The following is a 19,589-nucleotide window of genomic DNA, read 5'->3' on the forward strand; positions in this document are numbered from 1 at the left end:
ATTGCCAAGTGAGTCCCTGGCTAATGCATGCCCACAAAAGCAAATTATCATAATCTTCTTGTTTGTAAAAGTACCATCTGTGCAATTAAATAGTTTGGTGATGATAGTTTTGTTAGGAAGATGTGAGGCCTCCGTTCTCCTAAAGGTGTGGGCAATTTTCACCAGTCTGTGGACCAGTATGTTTATCCAGGATGATGTTGATGATGTGTGTGTGTGTGTGGTAAGGGGGGCGGGGGGGGGGGGGGCGGGGGGGGGGGTGGTGATGTGCGTGTATTTGTGGGGGCAGGAGGGTTGCACAGGATGAATCAGGAGTCTTCTGAAGAAGGGTTGCCTTGGAGACCAGCCTGGACCCCTCCAAACGTGTCTGCTATGCTCTCTCTCCCTCCCATACCTCCCTCTCTGCTCCGTTTTAAAGGTGCATCAGTAATGAATCCAAAACTATTTCAGGAAAGCCACTTTTTAGTCGGCGGGTGAAGCCCTTCATACCTGCAGCTCTTCTGTGTTTTCATAATGCCACAGATCTCTGTTCCATGCCTGCCACCGTCAACATCAAAAGAAAAGAGGGGGGGAAAAACACTTTTGTGTCTATGTGTGTGTGTGTGTGTGTGTGTGTTTCAGGGGGATAACGGAGGAAGAGGAAGTAGGGAGACAGAGATTATAATGCTGAGATGCAGCCACTGAAAGGCACTCAGAGGAACAATTGTCTTATTATTCAAGTCTGTAAGTGCATTTGTTTGCCTTGTTTACCTTCTCTTCTGTCTGAAGATAGCGAGCGCTAACTTCCTGGAAACCTTTCCACAAAGTGATGCTAATCTTTTTTCTCCTTTTCCTTTTTCTTTTTTGCTGCCAGCTGAATGACGTCTCGCGTCGAAAGGGGGCTGAAAACTCGGCGCACACAGTGAATCCCTCGCTGTGACTCATTCATTTTGTATAAAGGCGACCGGTTGCGGAGACTGAGAAAGAGTCGGGGATTTAATTAGCTGGTTTTTCTTAGTCCACTGCTTAATGAACGCACGTTTGCGTTCACACTAACCGTTTTTTTTCCTTTTTCTTTTAACCCACCCCCCCTCATTCCCTCCCTCCGTCATTCCCTCCCCTCCTTTGGAGACTGTGGAGATGATATGCACCCCTGGGAGACAAACACCACAGCCGAGCGAGCCATTCCTGCGCTCCCGTGGAGTTGTTCTGGGGAAGGAGAATGTCACCCACTTCTGCCGGTCCTAAGAAGTATTGATTTAAAGCGATAATTCCTACTACACGATACTTAAATTCCGGGCTTTGGGTTGTGAAGATATGCCAGTTCCTCGCAGCGGTTTCATTATGTTTCTATTCGCTCTTTGGATTTAGCATAAATGGACAAAATTAGGCCAGATAATTTGCTGCGGGTTTTCGTTTCCTTTCAGTGATATTCTCTCTAACTAATGGATGTAGCCTCCCTTCCTGAGAGCGCTAAATTTCCGTTAGGGGCTTCACTATTCAACAAGCTTAACCGCTCACTCCTGGCTGTAAAACGATGGGCGCAGTTCGCCTGAGTCTTCTGCTGCCCCTTGGTTCCTCAGCCCAGCTTGTTGAATCTCCTCCCTGGTGACAAGAATGGGTTCGTTTTAGCAAACTTCTTAGCCTCTTCTGGTCTCATCATCGTCGGATCGCAGGCTTCTTCCTTCCTAAAAGTTGATCATGGCTTGTCCCGGTGTACGCGTGAAGCTGAGCTTTATATGGAGGGTGTTTTGGCTTATGAGGACTGTGATAGATTTCGCGCTGCCTCAGGAGACTTATGCACCCCATTCGATACGGACTGAGGGACACCTGACCCTCGGCGGACTCTTCCCGGTGCATGCCAGAGGAATCGATGGTGCGCCGTGCGGGGACCTCAAAAAAGAGAACGGCATCCAGCGGCTTGAGGCCATGATGTACGCTTTGGACCAAATTAACCAGGACGAGCAACTCTTACCCAACATCACCTTAGGCGCACGGGTGCTGGACACTTGTTCGAGGGATACTTATGCGCTGGAGCAATCGTTAACTTTCGTGCAAGCGCTGATCACGAAGGACACCTCCGACGTGCGGTGCACTAACGGGGACCCACCGGTGTTTGTCAAGCCTGAAAAAGTGGTGGGAGTCATCGGAGCCTCGGCGAGTTCAGTATCGATTATGGTTGCCAACATCCTACGCCTCTTCCAGGCAAGTCTGAGCGTGTGCACTAGTTTTGTGGCTTTAAGATAATCGCATTTTTTCCCACTATTGCAGCAGAAGTTTGTTGAATTTGGAGGTAATAATGCGCTTTAGAGAGGGGTAAACACACTTTTTTTGTCGCTCAAAAGCAGCTTGAAAGGACAGCAAAAGTGAAACAGCTGAAAACTGTGTCTGAGAAAGGACACCAACAAAAAAAGAGAGAGAGAATCCATCATGAGCAAGAATCTATTTTCAGATGGTGGTATTGGATTCGATGTGTTCTCACTGATGCCTCTCTCCATCTTAAAACATGGGGCACAAAAGGAAGGTGAAGTGAGTTTGGGTGTTTTTTCAATCCACTAGACTGTGTGGATGAGACAGCTGAGAGTGCTGTTGCTTGTCCCCGGTGGTGCTGAAAGAACAGCTCCCGTCTGTTCCAGTCTCACTCCGGAGTCTGGATGAGTGGGCACTGACAGCCTGACACAATCACACCCAAACTCAACAACCCCCTCCTGAGAATAAAAGGCCTGTTTCATATGATTGCACATGATTATATGAACCTCTTGTACGTCAGACTGCAGGCGGTTTTATGAATTGTTTTGAACCTGAAAGCATTGAGTTATGCTTGAGTTTCCTTTAGCTTTTACCTACGGGGGAAGGGGGTGGCTTCCCTTCTGCAAAATAAGCTTGTTTCCATCGCTTTGCAGCCTGATTGAGCTTGATGGCTGCAAGTAAATGAAAGGAATTCACAAGACTAATTTCCTAATGGCATAGCTTGAGCATATAGGAAAACGTCTCTATTTCTGTTGGCTGAGAGTCAACTGATGATGTTGGCCTACTGCTGGTGCTGCAGTGAAATGGGAAATGCAGCAAGGCACCAGTACAGAAAGATTAATTATTTAAAACACATCTACATAGCAAAGTATTTAATTACTCGAAAAAACATGTGCATGCTTTTGCATAATTCTGTACAGTTTTTCCTGTGCAAGTTTAAAGTGGCGTTTAAACTGGGGAGGAGCTGCATGCAGTGTTGGTGCTAATGATTTGTGGTTGCAGATTGTAACTCAGAGTCTTGTCAGTCATTGTTTTTGTTCCAGCTCAGTTCGACAAATTGTGTAAGTAGCTGGTTAATTCCATCTGTAAGACCGTCAGAGTACTTAACAAGCTTTTAACCCCCACCCAGTCGTCTTCCCTTTCTACTCTACAGACACTTACACATGCCACACATTTGTGTACATATATATATATATATATATATATATATATATATACTCATTTTTTTATATCCAGGGTTTGTGGTTCCTTTTGCCGGACTGATCGTCCCCACCACAACACCACAATCTTCAGCCTAGCTTTAGTTCCTGTTCTCTCTTTGTAGGCTCACTTAATAAATTACATTTTTATTATTACAAGATTTCAAAACCCTGCAGTTACGCTTTGAAGCATAACTGCACTTGTTATTTTGTTGCACGGCGCGAGGGTTGCAAGAGTTCCTCAGTTTCGTGCAAGCTCTGTAACATGAAAACCTATGCATTTGTGAAACTGAGAGGGTTTAAAGGGAAGCCAGATTAGTCCCTAATTCTCTTTATTCTCTCCTCCTCACACCAGGTGTACCAACACGTCTGCAAGTGTCAAGCTGTCAGAGTGTAGGCATGGTGTTGCTGAAGCTCAGGTGTTGTAATCAAGCTTGTGGATTGACAGCAGTTGTCATGCAGACCCATCCATCACTTTGCATTTGTTCTCATTTCCTCAAAGTGCTGAAAAAAAAAAGGCATATTTCTTCGGCGCACTTAAATCCAAATACCTTGAGAAGTTAGATTCAGTCCTCCTTTAAACTTTTTTGCCTCTGAGCACACTTATGTTTTCAGTGGAACCATAAGCAATGGTATTATGGATAACAAATTAAATTTGAGGCCACACGATACAATATAATCAATACATACCCACTTACTTGCATTAGTCACACTGTGTTTGTTTGGTAGGTGGCAGTAACTTTAAGTTTCTGAGGCTGCTTTGAAATAAAATCTATATACTACTCAGTGAGTCTTGTGAAAAACATCAAATGCCTGAGAAACCCCCATTCAGATGTAATTAAACCAGCAAAGGGGGGGGGATTCATATCAAAAAGACCAGACCTCAGTCAGACGGACTCTCTACAAAGCGTTCAGTTTCTTCTCTTAGTCAATTTCAATTAGACCTCATTATTGGTTGAGCTCCATAATCAAGAAATCCTAGTGTAATCTTTATGCTTCAAGACTGTGAATAGTGACAACCGATTCCCCGCATTGTTCTCAGTGAAAATCATCAGGTCATTTTGTATCTCACTCCTGCGATAAATGAATCATCAGGGAAGCTAAATAATGATTGTAGGTTTTATTACTAGATTCTAAATATCATGCCTGTCTATTCAAGACGTGAGTAGCTGCTGAACTGTTAGTGCTGGGAAATTGACATGAGGGATAGATTTTTCTGAGGACCCAGGAGAGGTGATCAATACTGTTGCCATGGTGAGGCCGATTTGCTGCTAAGATGTTTTTATTTCAGTGCCTTTCATGCTGTGTTGGAAATGAGAAGCAACAATGCCACAGGAGGAAAAAAAATCAATCAGCCAAACTTTTGAATTGTTTGCATGTGTGCAGAAAATCGTCGAGTCCTTACTCCATGAACGCGAGCAGAGGCGGGAAGATGACGCTGTTGTTAATTTAAAAAAATTAATAACAGGTAACTTTGTACGTTTTAAAGTTCTGGCCTCTTGAATGAATCATGAAATTGATTTTGATCCTGATGACATTTACATCAGGGATTGCAGCCTGCTATGCTCCGTCGCATCTCTTCTCCCAAAGGCGGTGGCAAAACTTTATATTGAATGCAGGTGAACTCCGTCTTGTCCTCTTCGTCTGGGGAACCGGCCCCTTCAGACTGGCTGTCTAAGTGAGGCATTGACGTCCTCTGCTCTCATAGCCCTGACAGGCTCCGGTCGGCTTTTTATCTCCCCCATTTTTTTCACAGAATCATCACTGTGACTGATTTGAAGGAGATTGAAGCCTTGCAGTGTGATCTATTTAGCTGACAATGGTAAAGACGGACACCAAAGGAATATGAAGGAGCTGTGTGTGTGTGTGTTTTGGAGAAAGCTCTAAAAGTGACATCGGATGGCACAGGTTTAATATATCTAGTTTTCTAAACATGGTAACGGTTGCCATTTGTACGTGGATGCTTGCAGCAGCTCAGGTCCATTAGTCACATCCCTAGTACTGCATTCAGCCATACGATAAAACACACCGTTGGTATGTTAAGTAGCCAGCATATGAGTAGATATGCACATATATGCCCACAAATTGGCCTATTACCAATGCTGAAGGGATGGAAACACAGCTGTCTTGTGGATATCTAATGATCCACACCAGTGGCTTCGGCTTTTGTATTTCCTCTCCATCACTTACTAATTGGCTTTTATTCAGAGTTTGACATAGAAAGCCAACTCAGTACATTTTAACTTTATAACAAGTGCTTGAAACGTGGATAAAAAAAGAAAATTAATTTCCTAACTTGACAGTTCTTTCTCAACTAAGGTTCAGCATTTAACTCATAAGTAAACGTTTTTAAGATCACAAACAACAGAGTTGGATTTGTTACTGAAGAGGACGGTGAATGAAGTTTTAGTAGTGCACATTTGACTACTGACTATAAAAAGAAAGTCAGCTGTGCCAAAAATAAAATGAAAAATGTTTTTAACAGCATAAAAAACAAGCAGAATTTGTACTGTATACGAGAGATGAGATAAATAGGTTAGATTTTTCCAAATGTTCTCTTTTGAGAAATCAGTGGGATTTAGCATGCAGATGGAAATTGAAAACTCGACTGTATATGGATGACTTTAATAAGCCATCAAACCCATCCAATTATATCCACCCTTCTTTGCAGTCGTGACTTATCCACAAAAGAAAAAGGGAATTACTGAATATTAGATTATGAGATCACAAAATGTACCTGTGTGGTTTAGTGAACCTAAGCCACACAGGTACTCTCAAATAGAAAGAAAATCACCGTGCGATGTTAATTTAATGCAGGCAGCATGCAAACATCAATTTTTCCTGATTATCCACCATGGTAGACTCTGGACAGGTCACCAGTCTATCGTGTAGAGGCTGATAGCGATTCACTTAGATACACAGCCAATTTATACTCACCAATAAGTCTAAGAAGCGTGACCGTAGGAGGAAATTCCACACAGAAAACCCTCAGCCTGCTGGTGGATTCAAACTCAGAAAATTTGTGCCGGGGGTGATAGTGCTAACCGCTGCACCACTGTGTGTGCAAAAGTAAACAAACAAAAGAAGCATATTTTAGGACAGAAAAGACATCTTATTCATTCTATTTGGGTACACGACCTTTAGATTAAAATAAGGATGTGAACATGCTTCTATGTATAGATGAGATGTGATGACACATCATCTGTGGATTTAGTCACATTTAAAATAGGGTGATGATCCTAAATTGCAGGTGGCTGTGGCTCAAGATGTAGAGCAGGCTTTCTGCTGAGCGGACAGATGGGGGTTCGATCCCTGGCTGCTCCAGTCTGCATGCCGAATGATTACTTAGACACAGAATAAAGTGTGTGTGTGTGAAGTGGATTTGAGACGCGTTGTAGAAAAGCACTATCTGAGATCCAGGCCATTCTAAATATAAACATTGCTTTAACAAAGTGTAATACTTGAGAGAGAAACGTTGTAATAATGCTGCCATGCACGTGAAGACTGGGGCTAATAGCTTTACGTGATTAACTTAAAAACAAGTGACATGTTGCGGTGGTGGCTGATTTTACAAGTTCTATGGTTTTGTTGTTATGGCAACATTAGATAGTATACTTATTTTAGAGCTGTAAGAAGAAAAAATATAAAAACAAAACCAAAAAAACAAAATAAACATATGCAGAGAGATGCTGTTGAACTTGAAATGAATCTGTTGCACTTTAATTTATGATTCTGAATGCATTGTCTATAGTTCAGTGACATTCACTTCTAGTTGAGACTGAGAGCCCTGCTGGTTTCCATTCCAGTCGTTTAATCAAGTGCTGACTTATGGGCAGTTTAAACCCGAATTGGCACGGTGAAATTTGCTCACACTCTGTGTTAAAACGCATGAAATCCAGGAAATAATGTGGGCAGGGATACAAGTACAGGCTGCAGGTATTAACATCATTAATAGGCTAGCAAGAGTTTCCAGAATTTGACAAATATACACCATTTTTTATCAGTTTCTATATACCATAGTTTTTTGTACTTGCATCCCTGCCATCCAGGAAGAACCTTCCTAAGCATACAGTTATACAAACAAGGATTCAGACAATCAATACTTACTTAAGAAGAGGTCAATTCCACCGGCTCTTTTAAATTGGCTGGATATTGGCGGGACTTGCCATTTCCCAGGCCAGAGTTCAAACGTGTTGAACTCTGGACGAAGTGAGAAAGACAGGAAGATCAATATACGACGAGAAGCAAATGTATCTCACCTTTCTTGGTGCATCCTCAAACAATGTTATCTGTTCCGAGAGGATTTCAGCGGGACTGAGAACCGCTGATCTTGTTAAGCAATAAATGTGCATGGATTTGATGTGAAAATTGGATTTTTTTGCACACATATTGCAGTGTTTACAAAATGTTTTCAGATAATGAACTGTACTCAAGGAAAATGCATCAAAGAGTCCGCCAAATCCTGGGTTCAGATCTACACAGACAACCGCCGAGACAGACGATGCCTAATGACGATGTCTTTTGAAATTTCCTTCCTTCCTCTCTTTTTAGTTCAAGCAATGTTGTGAAGGAGTGCCGTTGAGCAGACCAGGTATATATTCACACACCCAAACACAACACATGGCGAGCAAGTAATGCAATATTAATAAAATGAATAAAATATCCCTGTTAGACTAGTTGTCATTTCTGTTGACATAAGGCCATTAGGTCAGTAGACTGCCACGGGGAGAATATGAAAATCAATCCAAGCCCTTATATCAAGGTCTTGGTCATTCCCTGCAGGCCTGGGGGGGATGCTGCACCCTATTATTAAGCTACATAATAGCTTGCTACATGAATAAATGTTTCTCAATGAAAACGCAGCCAGTACATTTTTATTCCGTTCTTTGTTTTCAATCATAATGCAGCTTGTTTATTGCATTGTGATTCCATTTATAGCTGGAAAATGTTGATATGGTGTCTTTAATGAGGCGCCATCCCTCATTTCTACATGGGTTTTTGGGTCTCTTCTTGACAATTGCTGCAGTTTGACTTCCCCAGAGGGGCTGTTTCCCCTATTTTATTCCACTGCCCTGGAGGGTGGGGACGAGGCCACCTGCTTAAAAGCTTAGCTCCGCTCACAATGAGGTCACAACCGTATTCCGTCAAAAGTTATTGTTGGAATGACTGTAAAATGTGACAAGAATAGCGCTAAGACTTTGTTGGAAGTTTGCTGCAGTTTATCTGGTGAGCAGAAGGAGCCATGGAAGAGGAAACCCCATTACGTCCAATCTCCTTACGGGGATGAGTGGAAAAGCATGAGGAGGTCTCCGCTGGCTGCAGGCCGGCCTCTCACTCATCCCTCCAAAAGGAAAAATTGTCCCCATTGCCTCAGCAGAAAATGATCCAGCACGGGCTGAAAAGACTTATCAGAGGCCTCATTGTAGTTTCGTTTGCACGCAGGAACAAACTACAGCAAACTACAACAGTACAGCTAAGAGGCTGGACCACTTAGCTACAGTGGACTTAAGTGCTGTAAGGCTAAGCACAGGATATCTGAATGAAATTTGCTTTTTAAATATGATCTGTATTTTATCCGGCACCTGTCTCAATCCTAGTAAATGAATTAAGTGGAACTGTTAAAAGGCTGCTTTTAGTGCTGTCTGTGAGAGCGTGTGCTTCTTCAAAAGGGTGTGCCGTGTGGTCCTCTCAGACCTGGATTGTGTTATTTGTTCTCTTATGTTCTTATCACTTGCTTTCAACACATAAAATATATCCTTTTTTCAAGAAAACGGTGAAACCAGGAGGAAAAAAGAGGAAGACATTACTTTTGTTGTCCTTATTAACATTTATGAGCAGTATAGAAACATTAGTAAATGGTCAGAACATGCTAAAATGTAAATATGCAGCTATGTGTAGTAATGCATTTATTAGCACGTTCCTGTGGACATCCAAAAGTGAAGTAATGTCTGTAAATAGATGAAAATAATAGTAAAAGCCTCTTAAATCTACTTACAAACACATTATGCTCATAAGTAGTGTACGAAATGTTAGCAAATATTTCAGTATGCTAATGTTAGCATGTTCGCTAACAAATACACGTTGCCATTTAGAACTTAAATCTAGCTGAGGTTGATGGAAATGAACCTGAGTTCTGTATGTGTGTGTTTTATGTAAGAAATCATTCAACAGTGAGAACGTTTTGCTTTTTCATTTTAATGGAGAGTAAAGTGAAGCGTTACAACAAATGGTTAAAAGGTCTGAAAACAAGGAGTGTTTGGCTAAGGGTGCAGCAGGAGGTAAACAAGTGTTGAGAACACCAGTCATCCTCTAGAGACCAAGATTTTCTGCACAAAATTTCCACCTGACAGATAAAAACAACAACAAAATTAAATAATTAGAGACCAAAATGGTGGCTCGGCCTGCTGACTGACAGATCTGATCGTCACTGTTGTTTTGAAGTCTCCATCACACACTTCATTTGGTTGAGGGTTAATAAAACAATACACTTAATACACTTCCTGCAGCGTGACTTAAACTTAAAAGTGACAGGAGATGCACTGTTCACATGTCTGTCTTGCCATCCCTGGAGGCTGGTGGCACGAGGCTCTGCATAGACTGCACACCCGTGTGAGGGCTCTGATGTTGGCATGCCGCTGAAGAGCGGCAAGAAGTAGAGGCACGCCACACGGCAGTTAGGACTGCGAGAGAGGAAAGAGAAAACACAATGGCCCTTCTGCTGCAGTGTTTATATTTTCTTAGTTTCCTCTTTAATTTAATGTGCCCCAGATTTGCATTTGCTTGTGAGAAGAGATGTTTGTTTTTGATGATTTTTAAAAGGTATAATTAGTATATTTCAATGTTTAATGCAGTCACTACCATAATTAATATGTCCTCCGCTTCTATGTGTTAATTAGTCAGAACCTTTATTTTAGTTGAACTAATACAAAAAAAGAAAACTGCTGCAGTGCAACAAATGATTGTATAGTCCAGATTTCTTATTGAAGTACAAGCATATAAGCATTATCAGCAAAATGTACTTGGACTGTGATTCGAAATACCCTCATAATTTACTAATCAGAATGAGTGCAGTTTGTATGATCCTTTTACTTATGACAAATATCGGATAATTATCCCGAGGCATTAATTTGTGATTAATTTAAGTAGAACAACTTTTAATTACTTTTTTAAAAATCTGGCATAATAACAAAAATGTACACAGTAAAGGGTTTAGTCTTTTTGTGTGTAAAGTGTAAATTTAAAGTGTAAACATTTAACAATAAAGTTGTATGAAAAAGTTGAGTAAATAAATTGTATACATGAGTACTGCATGTATACAATTTTATTTGAATATGCCTGTTTTAATGTTTACATTCACCGGTCATTGTTGTTAGATACATTTGTTCAACTGCTCATTAACGCAAAACTCAATTTATCAAATTTAGGCATGCAAGCGTAGTCAAGATGACATGCTGAAGTTTAAATTGAGCAACAAAATAGGAAAGAAAGGTGATTTAAATGACTTTGAACGTGGCATGATTGTTGGCGCCGGACAGGTCTATCTGATTATTTTTGGAAACTGCTGATCTGCTGGGATTTTCTCACACAGAGAATGGTCCAAAGCAGAGAAAATATCCAGTGAGTGGCAGTTCTCTGGACGAAAATGTCTTGCTGATGCCAGAGGGCAGTGGAGAATGGCTACACTTCTTTGAGCTGACAGAAAGGCAACAGTAACTCAACCACTTGTTACAACTGAGGCATCTCTAAACACACATCAAACCTTGAAGGCAACAGAAGACCAAACCAAGTGCCACTCCTGTCACCTGAAAACAGGAAACTGGGGATATCATTTGAATGTGCTCACCAAACTTAGACGGTAGTAGATTGGAAAAATATTGTCCGGACTGATGGGTCTCGATTTCTGCTGCGATGATTGGATAGCGTGGTCAGAATATGGCATTAAAACGTGAAAGCACAGAGCTATCCTACCTTATATTTGGCAGATCAGGGTGTGGGTGGTGGTGTGCTGGTGTGTGGGATATTATCTTGGCACACTTTGGGCCCCTTAGTACCACTTAAGCATTGTTTAAACAGCACAGGTTACCTGGGTATTGTTGCCGACCACAGTGTATCCATCTTGTGATAACTACTTCCAGCAGGAAAACATGCTGTGTCGCAAAACTCAAATGGCTTCCACAGTCAACAAGTCTCCGTTGGGATATGGTAAATTTACATCGTGGATGTGCACCCGACAAATCTGCAGCAACTGTGTGATGCTATCAGGTCAGTATCTGAAAAAAATCTCTGAGGAATGTATCCAGCATCTTGTTGCATCTGTGCCATGAAGAATTAAAGCAGTTCTGAAGGCAAAACACAGGGTCCAACTCAGTGCTAACAAAGGTGTACCTAACAAAGTGTCCAGTGAGTGTATGAGCACGTTTGCTCTTTGTATCAGAGATGTCGAGGTCCAGTATTCTCTTCTTCACAGTGTACATAATAAACTGTCACTGGGATTCATTCCTTGTCCTTCAGCAGGGCCTCGGGGTGCATCAAAACATTCATTCAGACAACACGCTGTAATATACGGTATAGCCATTATATCAGCCAGCACGCTGTGGCCTTTATTGAGGGACTAAATTATTAGAGTGCAGCATGGGCCCCAGGTAGTTAAGCTAAAATACCTGTTGATTTTACATGTGAAAATATAAGAGCGGAACTCCAGAGTTTCATTAGCTTCAATTTCATTTTGTGTGTATTTCCCTCGAGATAATGTTTGGTGAATGTTTTTTTCCCTCTTCCCTCTCTTTCTCTTTCTTTCCCTCTCTCTGCTGGCTATGCAGTGGAGTGTGAGTGCTGTTTGAACGTGTTTGTGTCCTCTGTTCTTTTGAGCTTGAAAAGTATACTGTGCCTCAGCAGCCAGCATACATAAAAAATCAGTTGACTGGATTACTATTTTCACATGCAAATCCTGTGGGATTTCAAGGGCTCTCTGAAACGCCCGTTTTTGACAGGTACATTGATTTGGGGGAAGACCTCAATCACCATTGACATTTTACAAATTATGGAAGCTCTTTGCCTTCAAATAGAGGATGCTTAAACTGCAATTGTCTCCTGGACAGAAGCTATTGATGACCGAATATAGTGTTTTTTAACTGCCTTATCAGTGCTGAAGCACTTACATGTTACCCTTAATGAGGCTTGGTGGATCAATAGCAACAATGGATTATGCATAGAGGCGTCATGTGCTCACTACCTGGAAGTTTAAGTCCAATGAAATACGATACATGCCAGCATAAATTTGCTCCAGCTTTTGTGTACGATGCATCATCTTGTCAAAGACTATTCTCGCCACTCTTTAGTTTATGAGGCTAATTGTGAAAAATGTATTTAGTACCGAAGAAATCTAACCACACTGTATTTCAGAGTTAGTATTACAGCTTGTGCACTATATGCCTGGCAGCTTATGTTTTAGTATCTATGTCTGCTTGTATTAAGTGTGTTTGTTGCTACTGAAATGCCTATATTCATTCACATTAAAGGGACAGCTCACCTTAAAATCAATTTTTGACTTTTCTCTGGCCTGGAGTGCTATTCATCTATGTAAAATGTTTTGATATGAGATGCCCAGTTTTTGAGATATCCACTGTAAAAAGCTGTTTTTAAAAAAGCTGGATCTCCTTCCAGAAAACTTCCTAAACCTGATGTTAGCACTTTTATTTAGAAGCTGTACTTTTTGTGCTCTGCTTTCTAGACCTGCCATCTGAAGGAAGCATGCACCTAGCTACATGCTGTGCTGAGGGAGGGTGCCATTAATTTTTACATCCTTCCACACTGTCACTAACATGAGCTTCTCGTTAAAAACTAGATGGGCGCTTTCTTTGGCAGATCGTTACAGTTTGTGGTTATCGGTAGCAGAGCTCATTTGAATTTTAATGACTTGCTGGCTGAGTCTTCACATAATTCTTGATGTGTGGTTTACCACGAGGTTAACCGCTGGTTGGGATGGGGGCTGAGTTTAGGCATGTTCTAGTTATGGCTAAGATTGAGGTACTGTATATCTGCAGGGAGTTCTTGTACTTTAATTTAATGAATTCCTAGATGACAAATACATGTGTGTGTGGGGTTTTTTGGGTGGCAGTAATCCTTCCCTCTCAATGCTCAATTTTCCAGCTCCTGTGCACAGTTGGAAACACATCACACCTTTTTTTATTTGGAGAAACCATGCAAAAAAAGGTTACGGAGCACCCAAGTTAACCACCGACGCTTTGAGGTGTCCTTCTACTATAATGTTAACACTTTACATTTAGGCCATGTGCAATTCACATAATCCTGTCTTTCTTCAATGCCGTATTCATGTGTTTAGCTTCACTAATACCGCTATAGAGGAATTTTCTGTCTCTGAACCCTGTCATCATTTTTATATAGGGATTTGGATTAATGTCTGAGTCTTTAAAAGTTACTGAAAACACAAAAAAAAATATATATATATATATAGAAAATCCGTCTTTATGAAACGCATATGAAATTTGTACAAAAATACATCAAGACTTCATACATACTGTATTTTGAATGATCAATGAGCCAAAAAGCTCAATATTCAGCTTTTTAGATCTTTTATACGTTCAAGTTTTTTTGTTTGTGATATTTCAGCTCGTTTGACAGATTGTGTTATTAGCAGGCTTGAGATCCACATGAGCTGTTCTGGGAGAGATGCATGTTCGCGCTCGTGTTGAAAATAAAGATAACCTTTCAGTAGTGATGTGTGACAGTTTCATTGTATTTGGCAGGACTCGTTCCTGTTTCGGCTGGTTAACTTGTCTGGGGTTAATTGTCTGATCTGGCGTCTGTTGCGCATCTTCGATTCCGGCTCTGAACTACATGACAGCGTGTAGCCTTCTTACACTGCGAGTAGAAGTTATGTGAAATGTTCATGTCACAAAAACACATCGCACATAAATTTTCTCGGTCCATTAGTTGAGACACTCGCTTTGATGAATCGTGATCTCACTTCGAATGGAGTCTGTTTACACAGAATAGCTTTGCGTGAAAGACCGTGTCCAGTTCTTCCACTATTGGCAGGTTTTCAATAGATCACTGGAAAAAGCTTCTTGGGCTCACTGAATGAACTATTGTCCATTGTTCTGCTTGTGCAGGGATTCTAGTGTGTTGCTGACATGACTGGCAGGTCAGATGTCCTCAGTGATGCATGACACCCGGAGCACAAAGCAGAACAGAGAGCCTCAGGGCCGTCTGGCCATGATTGAACAAAGGGTTGTTCTCATCAGAGTATATTGCAGAATCTACAGTGCTGTGAAAAACTATTTCCCCCATTCTTGATTTCTTTTTTTTCTTTTTGCATAATTGTCAGACTTACATGTTTCTACCCCATGACTCTGACAAGGGTAAGCAGAAGAGAATGGTGGATGGGTGTACAAGTTTCAGATCATCAAAAAAAATCATATTAGACAAAGATAACCAAAATTAAATACAAAATGGAATTCTGAAGTTATGATTTCATGTATTAAAGGAAAAAGCTATTCACAACTAACACTATGTGAAAAATGATCTGGTTAAGGCTGAGGTTGAGGTACGTTAAATCTGCAGGGATTTCTTGTACTTTGATTTTCTAGATGACAAACACATATGTGTGAGTGGGGCAGTAGTAGCAGTATGGTTCCAAGGCGAAACCCACTGCTGACAAAAAAGAACACAAGGATGATGATCCTTAAGACTTTTGGAGAACATTTTCTGTGGATTTGAAGGTTTTTGGAGTGGCCTAGTCAAATCCAGGCTTAAATCCAGTTTAGATGCTTTGGCATGACCTTCAGGAGGTTGTTGATTCACAAAAACCCTCCAATGTGGCTCAATTAAAACAGTCTTGCAGTGAAATGTGGGCCAGAGACACATTGCAAATTTTCTCAAATGCTTGATTACAGTTCTTGCTGGCAAAGGTAGCACAACCAGTTAATAGATTTAGGGGGCAATTAAATTTTTCACACAGGGCCAGGTAGGCTTGGATATCTTTTTTCTGTTAATAAATTAAATCAGCATTTAAAAACTGTATTTTGTATTTCCTCTTGTTGTCTTTGTTGTTAAATGTGTTTGATGATCTGAAACATATAAGAGTGACAAATAAATGCAGTGTAAAAAAAAAAAGAAGAAGAAAGAAGTCAGAGCAAATGTTTTTCACACCATTGTTCAGCCAATATAAATTTCATGATCTTTCCTAATGATAAATATATACCAGTAATAGTGGCCTCGGTATTAGCAGTGGTGTAGTTATTTTAAAGACTCATTTATGTGGAATAGATGGATCAAAACATTTCTTTTTATTAACATTTGATATCATAATAATTTAATCCAAACAAGTGATTACAACATGTTCGTCATTGTTGTGGCAGCGATTAGCACTACAGAATGAAGGTTCCTGGTTTGAACCTTCTGGTTGACAGAGGGCCTTTCTGTATAGAGTTTTAATATTTGCATGTTTTCCCATGCCTGCATGACTTTCCTTGAATGATCTAGCTTCCTCCCTCAGTATTTCCTCCCTGCATAATTCTGATACTGTCAAATATCTGCATTTAAATTGGCCACAGGTCTAGATAGAGGGTTCACTCATCTTCTTCTCCAATACCAGCTAGCGCAACCCCAAACTGGATACATGCTTCAGAAGATGGATGTGTTGATGTTGTTCACTGTGATGGATTACAAACAACTAGGGCAACTTTCAAGAGTATCCCAATGTCATGTTCAGAAAAGATTGTGTACCTGTAATGGTAGAAAAATACATTTTTGAATTTTAAAACAAAACATGATTTAAAGTGTTGGGTGAAGGAAAAGGGACTTTGTAAATGCTTACATTTAGTCAGGTGTAGTTAGCAAAATAAAATTTAAGATTAAGCAGAAAAACAGACAAATATACAACAAGACTTAGTGCCCAAAGCTGTGCTAGAGTCTCTGGAGCCTGTACTTACTATGTTAACCATCTCTTCAATTAGCATTAAACACAGAGTAAAGCTGTGGTTCATTCTGATGTAATTAGTAGTGGGTAAATTACAGTAAAATGTTAACTGGATGCCAGCGCTGGAGGAAAAAGTCATGGATCAACTAAGTGATTATAAATTGTCTTTAGCGGGCCATGAAGCATGTGTGCTGAATCTAATGACAATCCTGCCATTTGTTTTTGAGACATTTCATCAAAAATAGCAAAACTCAGTCTGCTGGTGGGCCTAGAAAAAAAAAGTAACGCAATCACCAGAGGTATTGGATTCAACCTTTGGACGTGATGTGTGCAAGATATCACTGCAACCTATCTAATGGAAATCGACATATTTCAGTCTTGACCAGAGTGGTGGATTACCCAATCTTTGGGTGGGCATAGATTTATAAAACCATGAGAGAAGCACCGCAAAAACCAGCCTGAAAGGAGAAAATTTTAAAGCAAAAAACGCAGAAGGATATCAAAAGTAGTCCTCATTTTTTAGAATTTTGTATCAATTTGGTAACCTCTAATGGTATTGTGTATCATGTAGCATTTTTAGAATATGCATCCCTAACAATGGCATCAACTCACTTTCTTACAAGACTTAAAGATAGTAATTTATTGACAGCTCAGTCACATTGAAAGCATATTGCTGTTGTCTGCCTCCCAGCAGAGCTTTTATTTTCTCATGAGTCACATAAGCTGAGATCTTGAGGCTATTCTGGCTGACCCCTGTCTAGACAGAAGAAGAAAGGTGAATGGGCTTTTGCCGTGAGGACCCAGAAACCGCTGGAGAGAAGAGACTTTATTGACCTGAACTGAACCTCCCGGGGCAGTGCACATCCACCAACAAGTTCTACCAATAAAATGCCTCGTGTGAAAGACAGTTAATGTGAGGGCCAGTTAGTCTGGAAATCCCTGTTAAGATTTTGTACATAAAGGCCCGGGTGGAAGGTCTTGGTGTGCAGCTAAACCCAAAGTAATAAGGGCAGTAAAAACCTCTACAGTGAAGACTTAAAAAAGTGGGGGGGAAAAAAAACCCCAGTTGCCTTTTAAATCACTTTTATTATGGGCTTTATACTCGACAGTTTCTAGTTTTTGTTCACTTTTGTTTTCATGCAGCTCTATTTTAATTGTTTATCCGTTTCGGTATTTGTTTGTTCGTCTATCCCCTCATTTGTTTTTCATTTCAATTTAACTACAATTCTCGTGTTTGTACATTTTTATTGCCTTTTTATAGATTTGAATTTTCATTGTTGTTATGCAAATTTTATAAAGCCGTGGTCGATGACTGTGAATATCTTACTGAGTGGCAGTTTAAGCAGCTAAGTCTGCCTATTTCTTGTAACACGAGGATCTCAGCGCCGTAGAAATTACACTACACACTGTGACTGCAGACAGTCTGTAACCGCTACAGTTACCACAATGCACAGCACGGTGTGTGGACATTACCTCTGTTTTAACTCACCTGTGTGAGGAAAGTGCATTCGTCTCCATGCTCTTTCAACTACTCTCAACATGCAGATCCACGAGGGCTGACAGGGAATTTGGTGTGTGTGTGTTGTGAATGCAGGTGTTGCAGATAATATACTACGATCTCAACTCTGGGAGAGGTTCAAGGCAGCACTGCAGGCAATGCCAAGCAAGCAGATAACTGCTTATGAAAATGTTCTGTGCGCCTTCCAAACCAGTACATATGTCTCAAGTGCATGGCATCAAATAAGAGCTCAGAAGTACTAACACAAGGAATAGGATAGCTGTGATATTTTCCACGCTTGTGATCAGTCTGTAATTATATGGCCCTGCTAAAAAATTCTTTGTGAGCAGACAGGGACGATAAGATCGAGGAGGCTCACCCGCATTGTCTGCACTATTAGGGGAGAAATGGGCCTGGTGATGATGCTCTGTCGAGTCTGAAGAGAGCGCTACATAGGGAGAGAAGGTGGGGGGGAGTACAGAGGGATTCATTGGGATGCAGGTCAGAGTGTTGCAGGTGCACGACTGACAATGAATGTGTCAGACCCAGCATGCTCCAGGTGGAGGTGGGAAAAACATGAACCTATGCTCGCTCTTTGGTGAAAAATATGTCAGAGCGATATTAGGACTGGATGAAGCAATGAGGCCGAGCAGGGGTGTCGACGTGTGTCGCACACCCATGATTCCCAAAGCACAAATATGGACATTTGTATTCAGATGTGTCACATGAGGAATAACGACATGTAGATTTCAGCATTATTGAGATTTCCTATTTTTCCAGCCGAAGAAATGTAGTCAGCATGCAGGCTATAAAGAACACAGAGGAAAAAAACGAAACTGCGTCCAGTGCACTTTACAGCTGGGAAAAATCAATACAGCCAACTGTAATGTGAGATCCCGTGGATTTAGAGGAATACATTTGATAACACTTAGTCATAAACCTGCAGGCTGTGTTTTATTCTGTCACACCTGAAGAAAGCGCACAGCACAGCCTCGATGATCAAGGCTGTTCTGTTGAACCGCATTGTTCTCTGCAGGGCCTTGCTTTGTCTGAATCCTAAGTCAAAAGAAGCTTTACGGAATGACTTGAAGAGATACTGTATCTGTACAAAATAACTCTCATGAGTGACAGGATAAAAGCTCGACTGTCATGCTAGCATGAAAGGCAGGATCCTGAACTCACTAGGCTCTATTTGTGACATGTGTTTGTAGCAGCAACAAACACACTACACCTTTACGATGCACTGCATAGATGCTGAGCTTCTGCTCAATACACACTCTTCTCTGATGAGGCTTATAGGCAGCTATTTGGTGTTGGGAAATTATTATTTCTTTGAAATACCGATACAGTTGAAATAGCAGTCTGTTTACCAGATGGAAAGATGGAGGTCGGTCAGGTTCCCTTTGTGAGCTATCCACACTTTCCTCCCACGCCTCAGCTTTACTCTACTGTGTGGCTCTCCTGGTCAAATATCTGATTTGTGAGTCATACCTAGCCTCTATACCCATGGAGAAACATGCTGGTTGTCTTAAAATACACTCTGGCAGGGCAGCCATGCAAGAGCTCAGGCCCGGCACAGAGCACGGGAGCTGCCCAGGGGACTGGCATGGAGTGAGCGGGAGAGACAGAGGGTGAGGGAATCGACTGGGAGAAAGAAAAGTGGGCGGAAAGAAGGAGACGATGGAAGGTCGTGTTAGATAAAGGATTATAAAAGCCTAACTTTCTG

General features: G+C 41.1%; 1 protein-coding gene across 1 annotated transcript in view; it reads left to right on the forward strand.

Annotated features, from left to right (window-relative positions):
- The first annotated feature begins 532 nt into the window (after positions 1 to 532).
- LOC101484945 (metabotropic glutamate receptor 7) overlaps positions 533 to 19,589 on the forward strand; it is a 75,530-nt gene continuing 56,473 nt past the window's right edge. The window contains exons 1-2 of the mRNA XM_004546029.3: positions 533 to 720; positions 851 to 2,181. Of these exons, the coding sequence (XP_004546086.1) occupies positions 1,678 to 2,181 (504 nt within the window). The 5' untranslated portion in view covers positions 533 to 720; positions 851 to 1,677. The remainder of the gene's footprint in view (positions 721 to 850; positions 2,182 to 19,589) is intronic.

Source organism: Maylandia zebra, linkage group LG20, assembly GCF_041146795.1.
Source record: "Maylandia zebra isolate NMK-2024a linkage group LG20, Mzebra_GT3a, whole genome shotgun sequence".
In the NCBI taxonomy this organism is placed as follows: Eukaryota; Metazoa; Chordata; class Actinopteri; order Cichliformes; family Cichlidae; genus Maylandia; species Maylandia zebra.